This window comes from Hermetia illucens, chromosome 1 (assembly GCF_905115235.1).
Source record: "Hermetia illucens chromosome 1, iHerIll2.2.curated.20191125, whole genome shotgun sequence".
NCBI lineage: Eukaryota > Metazoa > Arthropoda > Insecta > Diptera > Stratiomyidae > Hermetia > Hermetia illucens.
The window spans coordinates 49,155,666-49,181,594 of record NC_051849.1 but is presented as its reverse complement, the minus strand read 5'-3'; the positions used below and the strand labels follow the sequence as shown (position 1 = coordinate 49,181,594).

Here is a 25,929-nt window from a genome sequence, read left to right as displayed (position 1 = left end):
ACGGATAACGTTGCGAACCGAAGGGGAGTAAGTTCGAGATACCAGCCAATTGCGTTAATGGTGTGTATTGCTTTTAGGCGATCAGGAATGATATCTATCTTCTGGCGGAGAAGAACGCTACTTTTACTGGAGAAAAAAGGTAAACTTGTCCGAAGTCACCCCGCCCTTTTGAAAAACCTAGTGGAGACTGTACAAGAACTGGCAGCAACGGTTGGAGAATTTCGAAAGTAGTCGCTGAGCTCATAGGGCGGTAAATTAAATTGGTGCCTAATATATTCCTTTACGGGTTATAGTTAAAAAAAATATTTGCTTCGCTTCGGACTGGACAAGTCACCCGATTGTCGCGGATGTCCATCTTCCGAAGTTCGTGGAGAAGAAAAGGAGATTGACTGATGTCCCCACAACTTCATAAAGGAAATATCGTGATTAAAAGCAAACTGAATGCATAAATGCCACAACAGCCGGAATTAACAACATTATCCAATGGGATGAGGCATCACTTCATGTTAGTTCCCGGGGATGGGTAGGGTAGATTTCCACCTTCATCCATGCAAAGAACTTGCGTTTTTTGCTCATTATCTTGCTAAATAGTTATGACTTTAGTGTACTAATAACCAGATGTTTTGAAAATTGAAAAAAAATAGCAAAACTCTTCCGCATCCAGCCCATTCCCAATTAAGTAATTTTTCCTTTTACGAATAGCATTGCATGCAGAGGTAAAACTTTTAATCTCTGCTTGCTTCTTGTGAAAGTTCAATAGCACAATAAAGTTGATGCAACTGCAAGTGGAAGCCACTAGACACGTCTATCCACTCAAGTCCATGCTAAGCCGAATAACTCGCCATTCGCCAGTATCAATGCAGTGAAATGCAATCACGTTTTGTTGTAAAATTTTCCGGTAGTTATCTAGTGCTCTAAGTGCAGATAGATGCAGTGAACTAGCTCAGATTGCTTACCTCCATGCATTTCCCAGTATGGGAATCGGTTTTGGTCCTGGCACTGCGCTGTAGGGGAGTGCATTGGACAATTCCTCCATTGCACTCTCGGCCGAAAGTGCATTGGCTGCATGCGGACATGTTGAGTAGCTGCCGATTTGGATACTCCAAACAGGACCGGATGCCGAGACTCTACTGCTCAAGAACTCACAGACACGGTTTACACTCTTTGCTGATTTCATTTTTAAGATTGCAGTTGTTGCACTAATAAGCACTTCACCGGTGAATGTAATTACAGAAACCGTAACGCCGTAAGCCTATTATTTGGGGGAGACAGGCGTGTTTCACAATACTCGCTGCACTATTGATTTACCCAGAATTAGGCAATGGAAGACCGAACCGAGGTAGAAACTGCTATTCGGCAATGATCAATTTTTCTGAGCAGCCATGCGCGAAGGATACCGCCGAAAAGAACATGAAAAATGATTGCCAGCGAATCGACAAAAACTGAATCGGTCGCTAAATAATCAACTTCTCGAACATGTCGTTACTTAGTGAGGACCGTACTGGAGCAGAAATAACACAAAGAACGATCTATTGGAATATTTTTTGCTTCTTTCACTTCCCTTGGTCGAGCAATAACAATTGCGTGCAAGAAAACTGTGTGCTCTCCTTCCGGTGTGGAGTGAACCTTTCATGAGACGTTTCCTCTGCGAGCGAAGGCGTCTTAATTCTGCGGCCTATTCCGCTTAACTGATCCAACTGCAGTCCCCAAAGACGAAGCAAACCTTCCCGCCTTATTCGCAGCAGTCGAGTTACTGTCTTAAGTCTTTTGAATGGTGACGAGCCGATTAGTCGTTGTTGCTTGGTCATCCGCATAGGCACAGAAGCCACTTGGGGACTCCCAAGAAGGTCGTCCGCGGCTACACTATACGCATCGCCTAGACACTTGCTGCTAGCAGCATGTTTGAAAATCGATGTTGCGATACAATGTATCGGGAACATTAAGCAATGTTTAGAAACATGGAAAAGCGTCTAAACATGGGAGCTAGCACTTCTTGTACTTACGCATGTTTCGAAACATATGCCCATGTTTCAATGCTTATACAGATGGAAACATCTTTCTGAGACATGTGCCCAGGTACATAATAAAAGTTGATTGTATACGACGTTAACCTAGCATGACTAACGTATATTCCTGCTGGGTTAAGTTTAGTTCCAAAGTAAAATTTTGAAAAAAACATTACCTTCCTATGTTACGGACAGTTAAAAAAATATTTGTTTTTAAGAAGAAAAAACTTATTTCAAAGCTTAATATGCTTTTTCCGCTTATATGGGATTTTTTTGGGAAGTGGATATCGCCCAATGTCCAATGTTTTATCATACTACATTCATATTTGCTAATATTATCCTTTACAATCTGTTCGACATCGTCTACCACTGCTGAAGTACAGGGTAAGTTATCGACAAATCTTGAAGCAAAGGTGTTTCCTGGGCTAAAGGTGGTTTTAATTCATAAACTAGTCTTTGTTGTTGAAAAAATTCGCATGGGCAAAATTTTGGTAGCACTTTAACCTTTCTTTGTGAATTTTGATGTTTTCGCACGGCGAAAATGGCCCAATGAGATGCAGACCGTTCAAATGTGATCCGAAAAATTCTTCAAAATTTAAAGGACAACTCATTTGGTAGATCTTGAGATTTCGTTACCTCCGATTCTCAGGGTATAGTTTGAGAAAAACGCATTTGAAGCAAATCCAGTCTTTGAGTGAGGGCAGACAGAGCTAACAGTTTTTGACGCTGTAATTTTCGAACCACTCCAAATATCGGAAAATCCTTTTATCCAAATATTCTTCACTATAAATACAAATAAAGTAAAACGAAGAATCGATCTCTTAAACCTAATACACGGGATTATCCGCTTAAGATTTAAGGGAAAGTCTAACTAATTATAAATGGTAGATTTAGAAAAAATGATTTTGGAAAAGACTGGGAAAAAGCGATAAATTGCATGATAGTCAAAGGTGAGTCGAGTTGACCGTAGCCAACTGAGAGTAGAGCTATCTTAAAAACTAAAAAAAGATTGGCTAAAATGAAAGTCAACCCGTAAATAATGCAGCTTCCCTGAGCGCCCCGTCGATGAGCCCTTACAAGTCTCTGTGGCAGCCAGGCTCTAACATTTAGGGAACTCCCCTCATTTGTCACTTCTGTTGAAAAAATTATGTCTGCCTTTGATCCGGTGTGTTGCGCCCGCATCAAAACCTGAAAAATATATATAATAAAAAATAAACAAGTCGGGAAACCGGAAGCTTGACGCTTCAGGTATAAAAGGTATTGTGCTTCCCTATGTAAGGAGCATAACGTAGTTCTCCATTGGCTTATAGCATTGACCCGAGATATTGAAGTCGTTCGGTTCTGGGCAGGTTACTGCCATTGCCAGAATTGAGCGATTTAAGTATCTCGAAGGGCAGGTTACTGCCATTGTCAGAACTCAGCGATTTAAAAATCTCGAGTCAACGCTATCAGCCAATGGAAAACTGCGTAATGAAATTGTTTCACGCATTAATGCAACCTGGATGAAGTGGCATTCCCCAACTGGTATTCTTTGTGATCGACGTATCAACGCACGTCCCAAATCTAAAATTTACTGCAATGTCGTCCGTCTGCCGCTCTCTATAGTTGTGAGTGTTGGCCGACTATAAAGGACAATGAACGGCGTCTTGCGGTAATGGGGACGAAGATGTTGCATTGCACTGGTGGCGTGACACGTTTTGATTACGTCTGAAATGAGAATATCCGCGATCGATATGGGTTTGCACCGATCGTGGAAAAACTGCAAGAGAGGCGTTTTCGATGGTGTGGTCACGTAATTCTCGCTAACGAGAATTCAACAACCAGTATTGGTCAGAACATCGAGCCAACCCCGCCTGTGAACTGAAGACTGAAGAAAAAAAAGTGAGGGGCGACGAGTGCACGACAGCTCCGTGTAATATAGCTAAAAATTCCATTGCCCTCTATTTTCTGGAAAGCGATTTAAATAAATCATTTGATGGAAAGCCCTGTGTTGATAATGGTCAACCTCATACGCTTCACGCCCTCAGGTTAATATTATTAGCGAATGAAAACAATTTAACCAACATCAAATATAAAAAAGGGCTAGGGAGAATTAGATTCTTCTTGAATGGAATTTTAATATTTCACTCGAATTTCAATTATTCTCGTTAATTATGACGTCAGCATCTTATTTGTATGGCTTAGGATGCTGTTATTTAGCACGAAATTGATAAGTTTGAACTGCTATAACTTTCCCACTAATAGTTGGATTTTCATGAAACCTGGCATGTGTATGCACAAGGCTGTCCTCTATGTCGGTGCACAATTTAGTACACTTAGGATGAACTTAAGGGGAGTTTTTTAGTCTATTTCTAAAAGTTGATAATATACTATTAATACATTTTTTGAGCAGATACCGGAATGGGACATCTCTCGAAGATTAGATTTCACATAAGTGTTTTACAAAAAACCTTAAAAAGGGCTGCAGATAAATAGATTCTTCATAAATGTGACTTTAATATTCCACGCGAATGTCAATTATTCCGGGTAATTATGACGTCAGTATCTGATTTGCATGGCTTTGGAAACAGTAAACTCGCGCGAAATTGCTAAGTTTGAACTGCTATAACTTTGGCGTTAGTTGCCTGATTTCCATGAAATTTAGCACATATATACGAAATATTGTCCCCTATGCTGGTACAAAGTTCGGAAGTCTTAGGATGAATTTAAGGGGGGTTTTTCAGTAAATTTCTAAAAAGTAGTAATATACTATTAGTAAGTTTATTTGAGCAGAGATCGGAATGGGACATATTTTGAGGCCTAGATTTCATCTAGGCGCACCACCCTGATTTTTTTCGAATTTTTAGGTTGGGTAGTTTCCGAAAATGAGTCCTGTCTCACTTCAAATGCGTACATTTTGACTCCTTACTCACGCACTTTGCAATTTATGCCAAAACTAATGTCAGTTTCGGAAAGTACAAGATCTTTCATTTGATACCCTACACAGCTATATCCGGTGAAAAAATTTTTTGAATCCCCCTTTTGCATGTATGGGGAGCCCCCCTTTAAACTCCACCTAAATTTATGCCACTCGCTGTATGCGTGGGATTCCATAGTTCCCATCTGTCCACCAAATTTCGTTCGGATTGGTTTAGCCGTTTTGGAGAAAAATGCGTGTGACAGACAGACAGACAGACAGACAGACATTGAATCGATTTTAATAAGGTTTTGTTTTACACAAAACCTTAAAAAAAAGACAAGGCAAGACTGACTCGTCTTCCTTTTTCCGCCATAGATATTGCCCTTATTGACTTTCCGGACTGGATCATTCTCATCAATATGGATTAAGGGGGTCATCCCGTGTGTCGGATCCGGGGAATCTAATTTTCTTTTTGGCATCAATTGTATCTAAATATAGTGTAGAATATATGGGCAAAGTGATTTTTTGATATTTGGAGTCGTTCGGAAATTATAGTGTTAAACACGTAATAAGTTACATGCCAGATTTATGTTGATCACCGTAATAAAGCGCGTATTTATCGGTCCGAATGATGTTCGAATGACTTCACTAAAAGGACAAGACTTGAAGGCAAGACTGTGCATGTGCTTCTTGAAGAAACCTAAAGTTTATGGACTGGCCCAAAGTTCTTCGGAAAATTTTCCGCTATCGGGCTCGTGGAACCGTAGAAGTCGAGATCCGAGTGTAACGATCTAAAGAAGAAGTACAGCACCGGTCCCATCTTCAATCGATGTTTCATCTGGCTTAGAATGTTAGCGGATGCGGCGTTTGGTATTCTCAAGCCACGTAGACGGAGGGTCCCCTAAAATTTCGTGTGAATTCTGTAGGAATTATCGAGGAGTGGGCAAAAAGTGGTCTCAAATACAAGAAGTACCAGATTATCTTAACCATATTTCATCATTGAAACCAAAATTCCATAGACTGCAGACCACCATAGAGAGTCGTCCTCTTGTTTTAGGAACCGGTATCAGAGAGAACATTAACTGGGATATTCCGGTCCAGGATGAGGAATATCTCAATAGTGCAGTGTTACGCACCAGCCAAGAACTCCGATGCAGAGCAACTTAATGCTCTGCAGGAGGCGCTATTGTCATCATGAAATGAAATCTGAATGCTATGGTGGGTCTGGCAACACCACTCAGCCAATGTCTACCTCGAAAAGTACTAATCGGGAGCTTTCATTTAATACAGCACATGATCATTTTCTTTAAAAAAAAATTTGCACCTCTCTTTTACGTGTATGCCCCCCCCCCCCCGAAGTTCAATGTAGAGTAATGTAATCGACCACATGTCCCGGGGTTCCAGCTCTAATCTTTCTAAAAATTTCGTGGCAATAGGTGTAATCCTTTCAAAGCAAAATGCTCTCTGTCAGTGAACCGCAGTCGCACCTATGTCGTGCTTACAACTGAATACTTTCGGTCATGCTCCTCCCAGGGAAGGAGTGAAGAAGAGTCTTATGAGTTATTTGAGCCTGGTCGAAACCTTTTGCCCTTGTTTTTTTTAAATGCTTAGTCAAATGCCCCCCAGTATTATTTTCATACTCACTCATATCGGGCCTCATTTCAAGACCTGGATGTAACACTAGTTCCGGTAAGTCTTGTGAATTGAGATTGGTGAATACACTCAAAATACTCCCTAAAAGGGAGGAAAATTTGTAATTTAGAAAGCTGAAAATTTTAAAGATTTTATTGTTCCCGAAACGTCGATAACGGCTCGGATAGGGGCTTCTACCGCAACCTTCGTTTTGACTCCTATTTCCTCGATCATGTTTCCAGGATTTTTGGCTTCGTCCCGCCTTGTTCTTCCAACTCTAATTCCCTGTACCGGATTCGCCACTCGTAGCGATAATCAGATCCTTGTACATACCCGCAATCGTTGGCAGCGAATTAGCTTCGGGCAGATAGAAGTATTTATTAATATTCATTATCAAGTTATTCAAGACTCTTTTGATTCGGACAATGAGAATAGATAATAAATCATATTCGGTTCACAAAAGCCCCTAATATTATATGGCTGCCATTTACCCCTTGGTGGGGTATAGCGAGTCAAGCACACCCTCGCGCCATCGTTTCCGGTTACCTGAAATGCCCATCAGTTCCCCTCACGACTTCTCGAGATGCCGGTAATCCTCCACCAAGCTCTGCTCCAAGTGCCAAGGCAACCCACTCTTCGGCCATTTTCAAAAAGTGGATTCTATTGCATAGCGTAGCCCGTAATTGTCGTCCCTTCTTAATGTGTGACCTACCCACTGCCACTTGCGCCCTTCGATCATCATACTTATGAGTGACAGGCATGTACGTCGACCAAATTCTTCGTTTGAGATTGTGTCTTTCCAACGTACTCCGATGGTACGGCGCAGCCAGGTGTTGACGAAAGCTTGGAGCTTTTCAGTAATGGGGGAGTTTACTTTCCATGTACTAATGCCGTATAGCAAGACAGACAGAACACTAACAGAGAACAGTCTCAACTTGATCTTTGTGCGAAAATAACAGTATTTCCAGATTTTAAACAGTGCAGCGCTGTTAATGTGTCGGACAACATCGTGTTCGTTGCCACCGTCGGCAAAAACCATGCTTCCTAGATACACAGACGCTTTCGGTGTTTTGCACATAAATGCAGATAAAGAGAGTTCGGTGACCCATTAGACTAGGAACCTTGTTTTGTTGGTGTTTATTTTCACCCCAACTCTATTTGGTCCATGATGTAGTGAAAAAGCGAACAGATGCCTTCAGCGTGGTCGAGGTGTTCGAAAGTCGTCATAGTCCATTAAATTTCTTCACGTCCTCCGGACAAGGGAACATAAAGAAGGTCACCGATAACAAGAAGAAATGATATCGGTGACAGAATGTAACCCTGGCGAACCCCGCTTTCGACCTCAAAACCTTCTGAGATTTTTCCTCAGCATATGATATTTTGCTGCATCGTATGTCGCTCTGATCATGGCTATCAGTTTCTCCGGGATGCCCCTCATGCGTAGACCGTTGCAAATACACTCTCTGTTCACGTTATCGAAAGCTTTCGCAATACCGATGAAAAGCAGGCGCAACTAAGATATAAACTCCGTGTACTGTTCCAAAATTATCCTTAAGGTGCTGATGTGGTCAATGCGGGAATATCTTGTGGACAAACCAGACTGCCTCCTATCGATCAAGCTTTCGCGATGTTTTGATTATTTTAGCTATTACCGTTGCAACGGCAGATACACGAAGATTCCCCTCCAATTACCACACTCATAATTTGGAAAAATTGTTCGCCTTAGCGAGTAGTAAGCGAAGGTGAGAATCAGTTGCATATGATTTTTCCGAGCCCGAGTTCAGTGTACTTTTTACTACCAATGTCTAGAAGGCAACTCGATTAAGGTCAGGTCTTATAAGTTCCATGTTCCCGATTACTCCACCATCTGATCTAAAGCTCTCGTCAGTCAGGGACGTTTGCGGTCGACTTCTCATCAACGATAAAAAGCAACTCAATAGGCTGAGGGAGCACTTTAACACGGTTCTTAACCATATAACAGTGTTCGGAGTTTAGACATTGACTATATCCGCTCTTTATCGATTCTGGAATGGGTTTCGACAGTGATGTATCGAATTGGAAACAGATCCGGTTTTTCTTTACTTCCAGTCAGTATGAAATTCCAGTCAAAATGGTATACATCCTAATTTCTTCGAATTGTGATAGCATATCCTACCTTGCTTCTAAGGTGCTAAAGCTGAGTTCAGACCGTCAAAGTTGGCTTTGCGGAAGTTGAACTTAGTAGATTTTCGCTCGGTTTTGTGGTTTGAACTGGGGGGGTTCACTTTAAATTCAAGCGCAGGGAGAGAGACGTGGCGCTCGGGGAGGTTGGAATGGTTGGAAGATCGAGAGTTTTTGGTGGTGAATTTCAGGGCGGAGCAAGTGTTGATAAAAGAAGAAAGTAGAAGGGAAGATTGGGAGAGGTTGTTCGAAGGAATTAGAAGGTTAAGGTGATTATGCCAGTGAAGCATGGGGAGGAAGGAAGGAAGGGAGGGAAGGGAATCTGACAGTAAGAGTTCAGACAAACTGTCAAACAATTCTACATACAGGTGAGAAGGGAAAGCGCAGGAGACGTATACACAAGATACAATGAATGAGAGGAAGTTGGGCGGGGAGGCACGAAGAAAAACATAGTCAAAAGAAAAGCCAGAGAAGGAGAAGACGAGTTCGGCGTGGAGTGTATCTTTTATTGCAATAAGGACCCCATCCCGGCCCGTGTCGCAGCGGAACTTGGAGTACCCGTTGGGGAGCTCCGTCTAGTCAACTTTCGGAGATACAGATAGCGTTGCTGAGCTGCGTCAGCTTAAGCCAGTAGTTGGGTGGACTTGAAAAAGATGGTACCTTTTACATTGATATCTTCATCTTTTCCTCAAGGGCCAATTAAAGAGGACGCATGATAGGGCACCCCTTTATATTAGACGTTGTTGATGTTGAATGGTCTCGAGAGTGATCCTGCTACTAGGGGCTATCCGGTATAGCAAGATAACGGAAAATATCTTATAAATGGTACTCAGCAACGTGACATCTTTATAATTGATGCACTACATGATATCTCCTTTTGTATGTATAGGAGAGACAATGCCACATTCCCATACCTTGAGCATCACTTGATGAACTGCTTGGTGCAGCCGGTCACCTCCATATTTAGCCAATTCGCAATTTGTGTCGCAGGATGAGCATCGAGATGTATAAGGCTTCATCCGGCTGACTTGTAGGTAAAACTTCCGCGTCTCTTAGGTTGCTCCCCGTACTTTTCGAGTTCGCTGACTAGTTGCTTCATCCAGGTTTCCTTTTTTCGTTTGCGAAGTCGCTTTTCCGCACGAAGGAGTTCGTCAAAAATCTTCTTTAAGAATGCAACATTACTCGGTATGCAGCATTCTGCCGTTTCGTTGCTAGCTTACATTCATCGTCGAATCAGCCGTTTCGACTTTTCTTCCGGCTGATAACGTTCTTCAGGTGATTGTGAAAATCATTTGTTGCTGTTTCATCTCCAGGACATCTGTTAGCTACGGATGTCCAACAACCATTACTGAATAATCCACAGTCCATCATCATTGGTATCCTTATGTAAGCAATGAGAGTCATCGTATCGCCTAAATACGGGCTTCGTCCCTATTTGGCTGTTAAAATTTTCAAGTATGATTTTGATACCATACTTGGGACAGGCTTCATAGCCTTTGGCTTATACATTCACAGCCAGCAGGGTTCATTTTTTTGGCTGACTCCGAGCTACTCCGAGCACATGGTTTACTGGATGGCTACTACAATATATGGTGTAGTGGCTCTTCTCTAGGAAACGGGTTCCAGTCCAGAGCATCCCTTGCAATGCGGTTACATCAATCTTACATTGGGACAGGGTATAAGCAAGCTGCTGAGCAGCATTTGGTCTGCACGGTGAGCGCACGTTCCATGAAAAAATGTGCAAATCGTTATTTCGTTTACGTTAACGGATACGTGGCTGTAAGATGCATCCCTTCCACAGCCGTTTCCCAGGTTTTATGCTCCATCGGGGATACCAATTCACGTTTCGCCCTGGGACCTATACTCTCTTGATACGAACGGATTATAAAGAGGCTTATTTTCGTAGTCCATCACAGACCCTCGAGCAGTCCTATTACTTGTGGACTATCTATTCCCTCTGACTTCTCTAACTTCGGTGAACTCATACCAAAAGGCACACCCAAAAGGCCTCATAGAGATGCCGCTTAGTTAGTGAATAGAAGGAACAAATGTTTTAAGTTAGGCTAACCAGCGGCTTTTCCATAATGCCAATTCCAGTGTTTTGGAAACCTCAGTCAAAATCTATGTGTAAGTAGCGATTCATAAAAAGCAACAGGTGTTTTCGTAATTATGTATTTAGGTAATGATTAAGTAATTCTAAGCACAGAATTAAAGTACAACTCTGAATTGCGTGCAATCAAGTATGTAAGTTACAATGCATCGTACCAGCATAATTGTCACCAGAAATCAATGTCAATGTGAAACTGGACTGAAAAAATGAACAATCAATTAAAAGATGATTAATAGTATCCTTGGTTAGCAGCATGTATACATTTTTTATTACATTTCAATAGATATTAATGCAATACTTCCCCTCGGGAAGCCTTTTGGTACTAAACTTAGTAATAAATGTACTTCCGCAAAATAAAGTCTGTTCCTACCTTCTCGAACCGTCCTTACTTGGATATTAAATGTTGCATGTGAAAGCGTTTTTGAAAGTTCCACTCTTTTATTATAAAGTGATTGGGCTTGGGTTATGGGACAACTTATTTAGTCGAAAATATGTAAATTTTCAAGAAGTATTCTTTTCCGTGAATCTGTGTAATTTGATCCTCTACACATCAAGTCAAATTTATGCGACATACAAGAATCCTCACAACCTTATAAATGGGTCTCCCGTCCCTTCAGCCTTTCTGTATAATGCAATATTCTACGGAAAAATTATTACGGTCTTAACCAGGAGAACTTCTTTATATAAATTGCTGGTGGAAATGAATGCAATTTTCCCAAAAAGTACAAGAGATAAGTCTATCTTTAGATTTGAATTCTACCAAAAGCAATTGAGAGTTATGGTCAGGATTCTTCTTGTTATGTGTTTCGCTGCGACTTACTTATTCAGTTTGGCCCCTTTCGCCCAGTCATTTTCTGATTACTATCGTTTTGGAAAATTCACTTTTCATCTCCCGTCATTGTCTTGGTTCGATAATTTTGAGGACAAACAGTTGCTTTCTTATTACCTAATTTACGTCCACCAATTGTATGCCGTTCACATATGTAGTATGGGAATTATTGCCGCTGATTTGTTCTTGTGCCATCTTATCTTTTTGCTATGCATGTTCTTCGACCACATATCCAAAGAATTTACAACATTGAAAGAACAATTTCGTGACCACCTGAAAGATACCGTGGACTTTCATAACAAGATTTTATGGTAAATTACATATTTGGTTGATTCGATGTTTTGGTGCCGCCAGATATAATTGCTAAGATTCTGTTTATTTCTAGGATGAGCTCAACAGTTAATGAAGTCTTCGGAGTCTCGATTGTTCTAAATTTGGTAGCGGCATCCTTCAACCTTTGTCTTCTCGGATTCCGGATCACTTCTGGGGTTGATAGTTTCGAGTTCCTAAGTAGTATTTTGTTGCTGATATTTCAAATGGCACAAATTGCCTGTGCTTGCTACTTGGGGACACAATTAATTGAGTCGGTTCGTTGTGATTAACTAGAGCCAATTTTCAATACGGTTAACATTCGTTTTTTTTTAGAGCCTCAATATTAATAATTCTGTGTACAATATTTATCCTTACTGCGAGGACATTGGTTGGCAGAGATCCTTACTTTTCATTATGAAAAGAAGTCAAACTCCTGCTGTTTTGAATTCACCAATGCTTTCGTCTATTTCTATGGAAACAATGAGAAGAGTTTGTAAATGAATTTGCCTCAAGGGTACTAATATAAATAACACTCAATTTCTTTTAGGTGGTGGGTGTAGCCTTCCAGTTTTTTGCGGTGCTGAACTCTGTGCGACAGCGTGGTTAAATTATCGATGTTTCCTTTGCAGTGGGTTAAACTCTAATAACTAGCGTATTAGTGTAAACTTTGCATTCCTTCATTAAATTGCAACTGTAAAAAAATGTGCTTTTTTATTTTTAATGTCCTATTAACATTTTACATCAAAAATAGAAATTTACCTTGACACATGTTTTAACTCCGGAAACTGATAATAAAATTTTATATGAAGATTTTGCGCTGAAATCCGAAGCGTAACCCCAGCGAAACCTCATTTGAGACTGGATAAACACTGTCCAGAAAAATATGAAAATTAGTGCAAAAACCGATCATACCAGAAATTGATAGACCAATAGCTTCCTACAAACTACAAACCTCAGGCTTTGCACCGATGAAGGGTTAAGTTGTTACCGAAATATATATCTACATTGAAAAATAAAAATTGTAATTTGGAGGAAGCTACTGGTCTATCAGTTTTAGGCTAAACTGCAAATAGCAAACGATATCTAATCTCTTCGATCATACCAGATTTGTCACGGAAATATAAAGATTACCACCTCCTCTTCCATTCCTATCAATGGTGATTTTAAACTTAGAATCGGGCATTTAAGAGTTGCTACAGAGTGTTTGGGAGTATGCCCCCATTACATTGCATGTGAATATGACTTCTATGGGTTTTTATATAGCTTGTGTTGCGCGACCACCACACCTATGCGCCATCATTTGCTGTTTACTAAAATGCGTTTCAACTCGCTCCAGGAGTTCCTGAGATCCCGCAATCCTTCTCCACTGTTCTGCGGCAAGTGCTCTTGGAGCAACCAAATTTTCGACCATCTTGAGAGAGTGGCTTCCACTGCATTTATATGATGATGACGTCATACATATCTTGGGTGCCATAAATTTACCTGAAATGCCTTGCCTTTGTTAATCATATTCGAATTGCCTTCAAGCTTTTCAGGATTATGTCCTATATTATCGTCTATGCTGACGTCACTCTGGGCTAAACTTAAGGGAGGCTTTCCGGTAAATTTCCAAAACATGATAGTATACTATTATTAACTTTATTTGCGCAGATATCGGAATGGGATGTATTTTGACGCCTAAATTTTATATAATTGCATCACTGGGATGTTCAGATTTTTCGGTTAGGTAGGTTCTGAGAACGAGACCTATTTCAGTTTTTGGGGTACACATTTTGTGCCCAATCTCCCCTATGGTTCACCCAATACCCGAAAAGACACCAGTTTCGAAAAGTACCATGTTCTGTAAAATGAAAATTTACACCCTTCTTTCGCGAGTCTGGGGAGCCCCCTCAAAATTTGAAACAAAATGGTGCCACGCTGCATATAAAGGGACACACAGATCACATGTTGCCCCAAATTTCGTAACAATTGGTTTAGCCGTTTTGGAGTAAATCGGGTGTAACAAACAGGCATTGAACTGATTTTAAAAAGGCGTGCATGGACTCAAAATAATTGAGAGGGAGTTTCTCTCTAATTGGTCTGGTTCGCCCTCAAGTCGATCGTGGAGTCAGGATTTTCTTAATTTCAAAACAAATATCAATTGAGCTTTGGCCTGCTTATGAAAATGGGACAGCAAAGTAACTAGACATTTGGAGTTAATCCGCTGGGCTAAATCCGACTTGACCTCTCTTGGTGACAGATTCCGCGACATACCGACCAAGAAAACGTATTAAATGTCATTAAAACTGACAATGATCATGTTGAGAAAAAAACTTCGAAACACTAATAGGGCGTTCACCTCAGGCAGAACAGGCCCGGTCCTGTCGAGAAATGGGCAAGACTTCTTGATTCAGGGATAGCGTCAGAACGTAAGTTAATTAGTGCGACCAAAGCAAATATGTTATATGCCTCCACTTTAATTATTGGTACAGTCGCTCTAAAAATGAAGAAACTCATAAGGCCTTTCGGAAAAGGGGCATTGATATCTGAGTTCTATAAGAAACTTAATGGTGTGGCGCAGAAAGTTGCGACAATATAATAATAATAATAAATGACTCATTTACGCGAATGTGGATTTCATCATCGTAGCTGTTATCGGTTGTGGTTTTCATCTCTTTGTTAAGGGCACGTCATCTTGCTTAATTTCCAATTCGCAAATCATCAGCATCAGTGGTTTCCCTGCAATCGTGATTGGTTCAAATTACTGCAAAGCATTCATGGATCACTTTATGAAACGTTACTCCCAGTTCATTCTGCTTGTTAAGGCGCTTTTTAAAATCTTGCAAACATATGAAAGGCCTATTTAGTGAGTTACCCAATGATGGTTTACTAGGATAATCTTTGAAGAATAATGTAATCCGCTTCACGGTAGAACGTATTCTCATAAATGACTTCGCAATCATTAACAAACGGCCTCACCTTTGCAACCGAGTCGAAGAAGCGTTTAAGTGCCGCTCAGAATTTTACTATATATACAGGATGCTGGTCTTGGATTCCCAGGATTTCCGTACAGGCGGAAGTAGAAGATCTACAGTAACTGCAGGAACGGCGGTGAACAACTCTGAAGGGAGACCGACGATCCAAGTGGCTTTACCATGTTTGAGTGCATTGATGGCCTAGATGATTTTTCTTCTCGAAGGAGCAGTTCGTATCCGCACGTAATGGTGACTAGCCACTTCATCCACAAGAGTCGACACTTCAGCGGATGGCTTATGGTTAAGAACAGTGATGAAGTATTCTTACCTTCACTATATGAGGACCATTAAAGGAGGACCATCGAAAAGGACGAAGCATCGGAAACTGCAGAAATCCACAAACCTTCAACCTTATCGTGACGACTGCCAAAACCGCATCAAATGTCCGGCCAAGGTGTTGTTAGATCTCACTTTCCCATGCCGATCACTCCTTATGATCACAATCTCAATGTCTCATGAACAGAGGGGAATCCATCATTCAGCATTCTTTTTCGATATATCAGAAAACGCGGTTGATAGCACTGTAATTGTGATACTCCTTAACCTGCAGTCAGAAATCTGTCAGAAATCAACTCCTAGGTCAATAGTGCGCATTTTGTGGTAGCCGGCAGAAATAACCCAACATCGGATTTGCCTCTGCTACCACTCCGTTTTCCAGAGTACAATCGCACATCGCCATAACTGTGGCAAGAGCGAAAGGAGTACTGTCAGAGTCCCACCATTTTACTTCACTTGGTCCCAGGATCTCCAGCTTCAAATTCTCGCTCGATTTACAGAAAGCGAGCATTTTGAATACTCCTGCTACCCTTGTCCACGAGCGTACGTGAATTCCAGAAACCAATCAATCCATTTTCGATAGTCAAAGGTCTTCGCAGTATCAGTCCCTATCGGAGGCGTTGTTGACATTTTGATGGCAATAAAGTTAAAAAAGCTGCAGATTGCTAGCACGCAAATTTCTATACCTTTTAGATGCCTTTTACGATAAACAGGGCACATTTTGAGTATATTTTTAACTCCCAACTCACAGGGCACCCGTCTTAGGTACGGTGATTAGAGGGGTATCTGTGTGTCCCTGCTATCGCAATGATAATAGTTAAAATCATTCTGACTGGCGTTAAACGAAACTTCTACAGCTTAATAGACAGAGAGCAGGTTGGACTCCGTTCCTGATTCCCCCACAGTACCCACATCAACATCCTTACGAGTCATTTTCGAACAGTACGCGGACTTTCGATTTTCGCATCAACAGCTCTTCATCAACTTCGCGACGGGTTTCGACAGCGTGAGCAGGGACTGTATTTGGTGTGCTCTACACAAAAGCGGTATTCCGGAGAAGTTAATAGCTATTATCAAAGAGATATATGGTGGTATAAAATGTCACGTGCTGCATCGAGGTAAAATTTCAGGATCATTTAAGGGGGAAAGTGGAGTCTGCCAGGACAAGATGCAATTGTCACCGATATTATGTCTTCTTGTTATCGGTGACGTTCTCTATGCTGCGTTGTCCAAGGGACGTAGAGGTGTTCAATGGGCTATGACACCTTTTCACAAACACCTTGGATACGCTGATGATTTCTGGTTATTCTTCCTCCGGGTCATGGCCATTGGCGAAATGGCTGTGATTTGGAAACAGAGGGACTGAATATAAATGCTAACAAGAACAAGGTTCTTAGTGTGGCGCGTCATCGGAATTTCCCTATTTGCATTAACAGGCAGAACATCGAAGGCGTTGATTAATTTGTATATCTAGAAAGTGTGATTTCTGCCGACGTTGACGCCGAGGTGGATCTCGCACGCGAGATCCGCTTTCCCCACCTTGCCCAAAATGTGGAGCAATGCAGGGCAATTATCTCAACACCTTTATCAAGGACTGTTCTCTGATAATATCTGTCTGTTTAACACATGGAAAGTGAGCTCCCATTGTCACTGGAAGGCTCCAAATTTGTTTTGAATAGTATAATATTCCATTTCAACGCGGGTGAAGACATTGCAATCATACATACATACATACAAACGTATGTGTATGTACATATAAAACTCTTCAGGAAATATATTCAATGAACTACCGTATTCAAGATATAATCATAATTTAACCAAATATATACGAGTATATGTTTCGAAACTGGATCCATTGGTTTATTACAACCATATAATAAGTAATTTGCTGTAAAGGATGTAAATGTAGTGAAGTAAATTAGGGTTAAGTGAAATTAATTTTCAACGTATTACATACGTACAATGCATGCCACAAACATTGAATGAAAGCATAAATCTAATTCATTCAATTAAAATGTACTTAAAGATAGAATTCTTTGCCTGGACTAATAGGCGATTAGGTTTATTGTATTGTTACAAAATGGGTATTACGGACATATGATATGCCAAGAACCTCTCAATTAATCAGTCAATGAGTCAGTAGAAGCCAGCTTTCCACAAAATAGGGTCCTGATTCCTTGGACAGTACCGAAGCATATTTGTAGATATCATCATGATATATCTGAAAAATTTTCTGAGCATTTCATTGCTTTGTTATAGAGTGATAGGGATTAATTTGTTAGACATTTTATATGATTCTAAATTTGTGAAGTTGCAAAGAATTTTCCTCAGTGTTAATCTAGTTAATTTGAATATTTTCCTTCTGAGCCAATTTATCCTTATATATCAAGATCCACACAATCTCTTAAATGGTTCAGCGTTGCCGTTTTTTTACCTGTCAATCTTTTATGGCAAGTTGGTTTCGGTTTTCACCAGACGGGACGATTTGTGCAGATTGGTTTTGGAGTTGAATAAAATGTTTCCTAGGAGCAAAAGGGATAAGTTTCTCTATAATTATGGATTCTATGAGAAACGACTGAAAATTGTGATTTGGTTTCTTTTGGCTGCGAATTCCTTTTCTGTTTATACATTCATTTTGGCACCCTTGATTCAATCATTTGTTCATTACTACCAATTTGGAAAATTTGCGTATCACAGTCCAACTCCCACTGGGATTAATGATTTTCAGGATAAGTGGCTTTGGATATATTGCATCGTTTACTTCCACCAAGCGTATGCCATTCATGTATGCAGCACGGGAATTATTGCTTCTGATTTACTCCTGTGTCACCTTGTTTCCCTATTATGCATGCTTTTCGATTATATCGGCAAAGAATTTCGAAATTCGAAGCCTGATTTCTATCAAAGGAGACATTTGAAATCAACAATAGAACTTCATAACAAAATTTTGAGGTAGCATTAACAATGAAATACTGGCTTTTATTGGGTGACTTGATTAATGAATCCTTTCTAGGATGAGCTCAATCGTCAACAAAATATTTGGAAATTCAGTACTTTTAAATTTAGCGGCCTCCTCTTTCAACTTGTGCTTTCTTGGGTATCAAATTCTATCCGAAGTTAACGGCCTTGAAGTTATAGGTCGGCTGCTGCTATTTGTTTCCCAAATCTTTCAAATTGCGTGCAATTGCTATTTGGGGACACAATTAATTGAGTCGGTACGTGTATAGCTACCATATCACAACTTAAATATTTTCGGCTTTTATAGGGTTTTCTTTTTATTACAGAGTTCTAATATCAGCTTTTCTGCTTACGAGTTATTCCCTAATTGTAAGGATGTTCTTTGTCAGAAATCTTTACTTCTTGTTATGGAGAGAAGTCAACGTTCGGCTGTTCTGAATGCACCGATGATTTCGTCAATTTCCATGGAGACCATGCAAAAGGTTCTACTTTTTTTACAACATTTTTGCATTTATGGAGCTATAAATTTTCCAGGTCCTAAGGACATCTTTTCAATTCTTCGCAGTTCTCAATTCCGTGAAAAGATATACCTGAGTTGAACTTAAAGGATGAGTATACAAATAAAATTATTAAATAATAAATTAAATTGTGGTGAAGGTATAATTAAGGGGTAGTAGTGCAAAGCAATGCGAACAATGCGAAGTTTAATGGGAACAATTTGATGACACTGCATATATGATTTGAGTGCAAATTTTGGTCTTATCTTATTTGACCTTAGAATAGGCATTTTCGGTGGATTCCACTTTGATGTAAAATTTGTCTGAGAAAATTAACACCGAAATGCTAATAAACATAAATGCAAACAATTCATTTTAAGGGGGATGTCAAAGAAATAAAATTGGAGCTCCGCCGCATAAAAACGGACAAAATTATTTTGTTGCATTTTTCATATTTAATTAATAAAAGTATACCATTAATAGCCTTGAAACTTCTTTTAACGATTTTCTATAATAAAAAAAAAGGATATTTAGTGCAGAAAATTATATTTGATTAAGTTAAAACAAAAACAAATAAATAAAAGTCACTCCGAGGACCACCTTTCTTCGTCTGAATCCTGATTAGACTCGTCATCATCAATCAAAATAGTAGGATCCTCATTGTCGTCATCTTCAGTGATGTCCCACCGGAGTACCATATCCAAGCCGCTGAACTAACTGGTTTTGATGCTTTTGGCGGTGTTGGTCTTCCGCTACTCTAGAATGGATCTGACGTTAGAAGTAGCCTATCTAATATATCCATGTTGCATTGCATTGTTCTCTTCAAAATTTTCTTACAAACTGACTCCTATATTGCCGAAAATGTTTGTTTCCGGCTTCTGTCGCTTCTTCGGATAGAGTTCCTTTGGGTGACAGGGTATACTTTATAACGGACGGGCCGTGCATTAAAATTTTGTGAACATTTGGGATCATTGGATGCGAAGGATACAACTCTACATACAACTTTGCTGTTTCATCGCCACTAGATATTATTTCCAATACCGCCGCGAATCTTACAATCAAGTTTTGGTCCAGTCCAATCATGTTGGCTAACATCTCGGCATTGTTGAAAAACCTTTCGGCTAGTATTATCATCATTACTCGTTCCATAGCGAGGCTTAGCCACATCAACGATAAGTCCAAGCTCAATCCTGAATTTTTCTTGTATTTCTCGTATTTTGTCACTTATTAGGCCCTTCTCGAGTTGAAGTGTCTCAAAAAATCTTATCCTGGCATGCAAAATCGATAAACTAAACTCTAAATTTTCTTCAGTTAGTCTAGTTTCAGATAACGCCAAATGAAGTTTTTTTGCGAAGTGTTGCAAGTGTAGCACCCCTTTGTAGATGTATTGTCTGACCCAGCATTGCATCAACCATTATCATCAGCAATTGGTGCTTCGTAAAAATATGTCCATTTTTTCCACCCACTTTTGCTGGCTCTAGTTGGCTTATTTTATTTTTGGAATAATTTGTTCCTTCGTTGGTCACGTCTTTTCTTTCATGTACAAATCTGATCCTCATTAGTCTACAATAACGTGGTGAAGATGGCCCCGGATGCTGCCAAATTACTTTTTTATTGGTAGTGCACGTAAGTCGCAGAGGCATCAGCGAAGATTGAAAAATGTTTCCGTCAGATTCATCGCTGCTTTCAATCCATCGCATCCCCACTTTGATACAAGTTCAAGAGAAGCCAACTCATCTGGGCTAAAAGTAGCTAACACTTCATCTAAGTACAACAGTAATTTTTCAACTTTTTTATCCAGAAGTGCTTGCAGTTCTACCTCGGCGAAAGTTGCAGTCACATGGAATGCTTCTTTATCCGGGTGATATTCTTTTTAACGCTTTGTGTGAAACAAAACCTTAGTAGAATCGAGATGGTGTCTATCTGTCCGTCTGTCTTTCTTTTTTTTTTTGAGGAGGTGGAAATCTTCAAAAGACACTGGTCTGGACACACCAGCAGATTTTCTGGTACCAGCACCTTTCCTAGAGTCTCCTCTAGGTTCCTCCTTTCTTCCACAAATCTCGGACAGTGGAAGAATATATGCTCTGGGTCCTCTGGGACTCCATCGCAATTTGGACAGTCGGGTGAGGTCTCCAATTTAAACCTGTGAAGGTATTGGAGATATCCTCCATATCCCGTGAGAAACTGGGTGAGATTATAATTAATCTCACCTTGTCGTCTCTCCAACCACTCCTTGATGGCAGGAATGAGCCTGTGAGTCCACCGACCCTTTCCCGAGTGTTCCCACCGCTCTTGCCATATATTTATAGATCTCGCCCTCTCAGCGTTCTTCGTATGCAATAAGGTACAGATTGGCTTCGCATGGTATATATTCGCCATCTCTTCTACAAAGATGTCAATCGGCATCATTCCAGAGATGAAGAATGCTGCATCATCTGAAACAGTCCTGAAGGCAGAGCATACCCTCAGAGCTGTCCTCCTGATATCCGCAAGCGTCAGACCAGAGCTCTCTAATCAGCATTTGACAGCACTGAGTGCCTCACTTGAGTAAAACTCAGCATCTTCGAGATCCTTTGCGACAGCAACCAGCGCTATGTCGTCAGCGTAATCCACCACTGTGGCTTCCTCCGGAAGGGGAAGATTAAATACATAGTTGTACATGATGTTCCACAGTAGTGAGCCCTGCGGGACACCCGCGGAAACAACGTACTCCTGCGGTCCGTCATCGGTGTCATACCAGAGCCTCCTTTCAGTTAAGTAACTATCGACGATAGCAGCAGGGTTACTATCACGCAATATTTGCTGGTACTACCCTTCCCGTGGATTGCATCTTCGGCCAAGCCAGTAACCAATTTGATGGCATCAATGGTTGATCTGGCTTTTCGGAACCCATACTGCCGATTTGAAAGGCCACCTTGGCTCTCAACAACCGGGAGTTATCTATTATAGATTACCCGCTCTAACATTTTCACCACCGTGTCCAAAAGACATATGGGTCGGTATGACGATGGTTCACCTGGAGGTTTACCAGGCTTTGGCAGAAGTTCCAACTTCTGTCGCTTCCAAGCCGCTGGAAATATTCCTTCGGACATGCACGCTTTGAACAACTCAGCGAACATGTCCGACCTAGATTTCACGGCAAGCTTAAGGGCTTATTCGGTATTCCGTCCAGGCCCGGCGCTTTATTGTCTCCTATTCTGCTGCAGATCTCCAGCAGCTTGTCTCTGGTGACTGGCGGGACTGCCGTCACATTCAGAGGTGATTGGAATGTGTCGGTGCTCTCCTCTTACTGGGGGAATAACCCCTGGATGATTTTTAGCAAGAGGATGGGACACGTAATCTGCGGAGATGAACGGCCTCTGAATTGTCCCATCACAATTCCATAAGCTCTCCCCCACAATAGGCATTTGGGGTCCGTATTGCAGTCCCTGGTAATATGGCCCTTCTTCCCACACCTTCTGCATCGATCGGATCGATCAATGCTGATGGTGCATACCTTGGCGAAGTGCCCAAACATGAAGCATTTAAAGCACCTCTTTAGTGAAATCTGTTCTCTTAAACGACAGACAACCCATCCAATCCGAACTTCTCCGGCCGCCAACAACTTCTGCGCTGTCTCAGCTAGTACTCGTATTGTGGCCGTTTGAGTACCGCCATAGGCTTTTCGTAAACTCACAACAGACTCCTCGGCAAGTTTTTTCAACTTGAATTGCTCCTTCAGAGCAGTGCAAATTTCTGCTTTCGATGTTACTTCATCGAGATCCTTACATTGTATGAAATCTCATGTTTTTGGGCACGCACTGCGGCATTCTCCCCAAGTGAGTCCTTCACAAGAGTGCGAAAGTCATCAGTCTTGCCCACGCTGGATCTTTTCAGCTCGAACATGAGACCCCTTTTCTGGGTTCTTCGGATTCGATTCACATTTCAGCTCAGATCTTAGCCTTCTAGATTGCCCTTACTGAAGATAACAATCGCATCTGGACGGGTTCGCACTTTTGCTTTTCCTTTCGCTTTTTTGCTCGTAACCTTAGTCCATCCATCGTTTCCGTTCGTCTTAGGCTTCGCAACGCTGATCGACTTTTCTACATTCGCTGTACGCTTTCCTCCTTCAGAGCTATTAGTGCTGCTTTTCAGAGTTTCCTGTCCGCCTTTTTTTTCTCTTAGGCGCCTGCTGATTATTTAAAGGATCCCCTTCTTTTTCCCGTACTCCTTTATTTAGCCGTGTTTCGATGGTAGTACCGTTAGGTGTCACTTGGGTCGCTTGTGACACTGTTGGTGCAGCGGCGTATCCTTAGTATTTTTTTCCTCCATCTGCGGTCTATTATAGAGGACTCTAATAGCCCTCATCATATTCTTTATGGCTTGGTGCACGTTGTGCTTGTCCTTGATGAACTCGGACAACTCAACTATTTTTGCACCAAGCTGGATAAAGGGTAATTCCTCCGGATCGGGACTCCGCCCCCTATAAGCGGTGGGTGTTGTCATAGTTTTTGTCGTCCAACGATCCGTCTTCAGTTCAGCCTTGGTTGTTCTTGCTACTGGTGTTCTCGGTAAAGTCGTACTTCGTTTGAACACTTCCTTCTCCAGATCCAAATCACTTGTAACATTATATGCCAAGGTGGCCAAGTTGTCCACCATCGAGGCACTGCGGTCGAGGGATATCGCCGGTACTGGGGTTCCGAGCCCCTGCACCGTAAGTTTACTCCTTCTCTCGTCTTCCATGGTGGTTTTATGTTCTGGGTATCCTTTCCATATCCATATTGGTCCACGCAACAGAGATAAGCAAACACTAGCCCATGCACAGTCAGAAAAGAAAAGTGGATGAACACATATTTACACATCAATAGGTATGCCCCAATCCGCCAGCTGGGGTCGCGCCTGATGGGAGATCTGACCACTCTTCACGGGTCCGTCTGTCTGTCACACCCGATTTATTCGGAAACGGCTTGACTGATTGTCACGAAAATTGGTGATAGCATGTCATCTGGTGTTCCCTTTACATGCAGCAAGTGGCGCCATTTTGTGCTAAGTTTAAGGGGGGATTCCCCATACATGTGAATGGAGGGTGCAAAATTTTTTTCACAGAATGTGATCATGTGGGGTATCAAACGAAAGGGCTCAATTAGTACCTTCCGAAACTGATTTGACGACGAAACATAGGGGAGCGAGGGCTCAAAATATGACCATCAAAAAGTGTAACAGGTCTCATTCTCAGAACTTATCCATCCGAAAAATCTGAAAAAAATCACAGTACATCTCTACGAAATCTAGACGCCAAAATACATCCGGTTCCGATATCTACACAAATAAAGTTAATAATAGTATATTTTCACATTTTAAAAATTTACCCGGCAACCCCCCTTATGTCCATCCTAGAAGTACAAGATTTGGCATGAGTGTAAGGGATAATATTGTTCACAATTTAGTTTAAGGAAAATCCAGTTATTATTAACGAAGTTATAGGGGGTGAAACTTTGCCATTTTTTGTGAATTTCGTGCACTCTACAACCTGTATGACGTCATGATCACATATTAATTCGACAATACTACAACGAAATGAGTTCTTGTGAATGGGATCGGAAAGAATTATTTTGTTCTAGTTTTTGAGTCATTTGTATATAAATATCAATTACTCTAAACCGACATGCGTGCATGTAGGTATATAGTATATGCGTGCTAATGAAGTTTTCGGGTAGTGTCTAATTCGGATAGATATATTTGTACATTAAACCAGCCGTATTTAATATTGGTACTATATATGTACATATGTATGGTTTTGTGCAAGAAGTAAATCAGAAATATGGGTACGAGTTGATATACATGCATATATATGTGCAGTATTCGGAAATAGGCAGTTTGTTTCTTTAGGGTGAGGATAATATCTATGGCTGCAATATGTACGTATGTCTTGTCGTTTGTAAAAATATGAAGGATTATGTTGGATTTGTAGCTATATACGGATAGAAAAATGTGCATTGAAGTTTCTTACATAAGATGAACACAAAACCATTATATCCGAAGCGCGAGCTTCTAGTATTCTGACTTGTTTTCGGTGTACCGGAATCTCCGTGTATATATTTATTTTGCAGGATCCGGTGCGAACTACTCACGCAAACGGAAAGGACACGTGAATATTGGTAGAATGACACGTGAGCGACCGAAGTGCTAAAAGGACCTGTAGTGACCGCGGCTGCGCGACGGGAGCGAAATTTCATTCGGCTCTTTCTTAATTAATTTGCTTAAACAATGCATTTAATAGTGTGCAATTGCCTTAATGTTCGCCGCAGATTGCACTTTATTCAATGCATTCGAGCGAATTGATCTTGATAGGAGGCGAATGATTTGCCGCATCTGCAGGCGCATGCGCATGTTGCCGCAACATTGCCGAGTGAGAAAGGCTATGTAGCGGGAATAGAAGCGGTGCACGAACAAAGCACAGGAATGTTGCTGGGTGAGTGTAGGAGAACGGGAGTGAGGTTTGATCTTGGAGAAGAGGTCGGGTTGACGTGGAGAAGGAAGGTGCCGCGAGGACGGAGAAGGAAAGGAGACGAGAAGAAAAAGAGGAACGTGAGTGAGGCTTTGTCTTGGAGGAGTTGGTCTGGTTGACGTGGAGAAGGAAGGTGCCGCTAGGACGTAGAAGGAAAGGAGACGAGAAGAAAAAGGGGGAACTGGATTCGATGTTGAAAGAGGAGATGGGTTTTTGGGTTGCTTTTGCGTGAAAATAGAGAAAGAGGAACTAAAAGTGAATTTGGAAAATCTTGGGGAAGAAAAGAGGATCATTGATCCGAGAAGGTGAAGACTTTCGCGAGCGAACGAAAAGAGTTCAATTAAGAAATCTAACACCATTTCCTGCTAAACTCTAACGCGTGAATAAGTTAAAATCGTGGACGAATCGTTCAGTCGCTAATAAATGATAAATGCCCAGTGATTTGAAGCAAAGAAATGGAAAAACAATGGAAAAGACCGATAATCGACATATCAAATGAATGAAATTAATATTTAGCGGCATAAGTAAAGTGTCGGAATTCCCGCGCTGTGTATAAACCATCACAAACACCTGAAAGTGAAGTACTGAATTATAAGATAGAAAGTGAATTAACGTTAATTTTTCTCTAAGGACTATATATAATAGTTTTGTTATTATTAATATGTTGAATTGAAAAAAAAAAGTAAAATATAGATACTAGAAACATCAATCCGAGCTCGGAGTGACATCAGAGTAAGTTATTCGTTTAT

The 25,929-nt window shown here is 41.0% G+C and overlaps 3 protein-coding genes across 3 annotated transcripts in view; 2 read left to right on the top strand and 1 right to left on the bottom strand.

The window, feature by feature from the left end:
• LOC119646606 (probable cytochrome P450 301a1, mitochondrial) overlaps positions 1-1,742 on the bottom strand; it is a 78,166-nt gene extending 76,424 nt beyond the window's left edge. Inside the window, exon 1 of the mRNA XM_038047107.1 lies at positions 957-1,742. Coding sequence (XP_037903035.1) covers positions 957-1,177 — 221 coding nt within the window. The 5' untranslated portion in view covers positions 1,178-1,742. The remainder of the gene's footprint in view (positions 1-956) is intronic.
• The window catches only part of LOC119646607 (odorant receptor 85b-like), a 61,647-nt gene extending 49,027 nt beyond the window's left edge, over positions 1-12,620 (top strand). The window contains exons 2-4 of the mRNA XM_038047108.1: positions 12,022-12,223; positions 12,282-12,437; positions 12,496-12,620. Of these exons, the coding sequence (XP_037903036.1) occupies positions 12,023-12,223; positions 12,282-12,437; positions 12,496-12,555 (417 nt within the window). The 5' untranslated portion in view covers position 12,022 and the 3' untranslated portion in view covers positions 12,556-12,620. The remainder of the gene's footprint in view (positions 1-12,021; positions 12,224-12,281; positions 12,438-12,495) is intronic.
• Positions 12,621-16,336: 3,716 nt separating this feature from the next.
• LOC119649569 (odorant receptor 85c-like) lies at positions 16,337-18,869 on the top strand. Its single transcript, XM_038051804.1, has 5 exons — positions 16,337-16,356; positions 17,498-18,190; positions 18,252-18,453; positions 18,523-18,678; positions 18,731-18,869. The coding sequence occupies exons 1-5, from the start codon at positions 16,337-16,339 to the stop codon at positions 18,788-18,790; spliced, it is 1,131 nt and encodes a 376-aa protein (XP_037907732.1). The 3' UTR covers positions 18,791-18,869.
• The last annotated feature ends 7,060 nt before the right edge of the window (positions 18,870-25,929 follow it).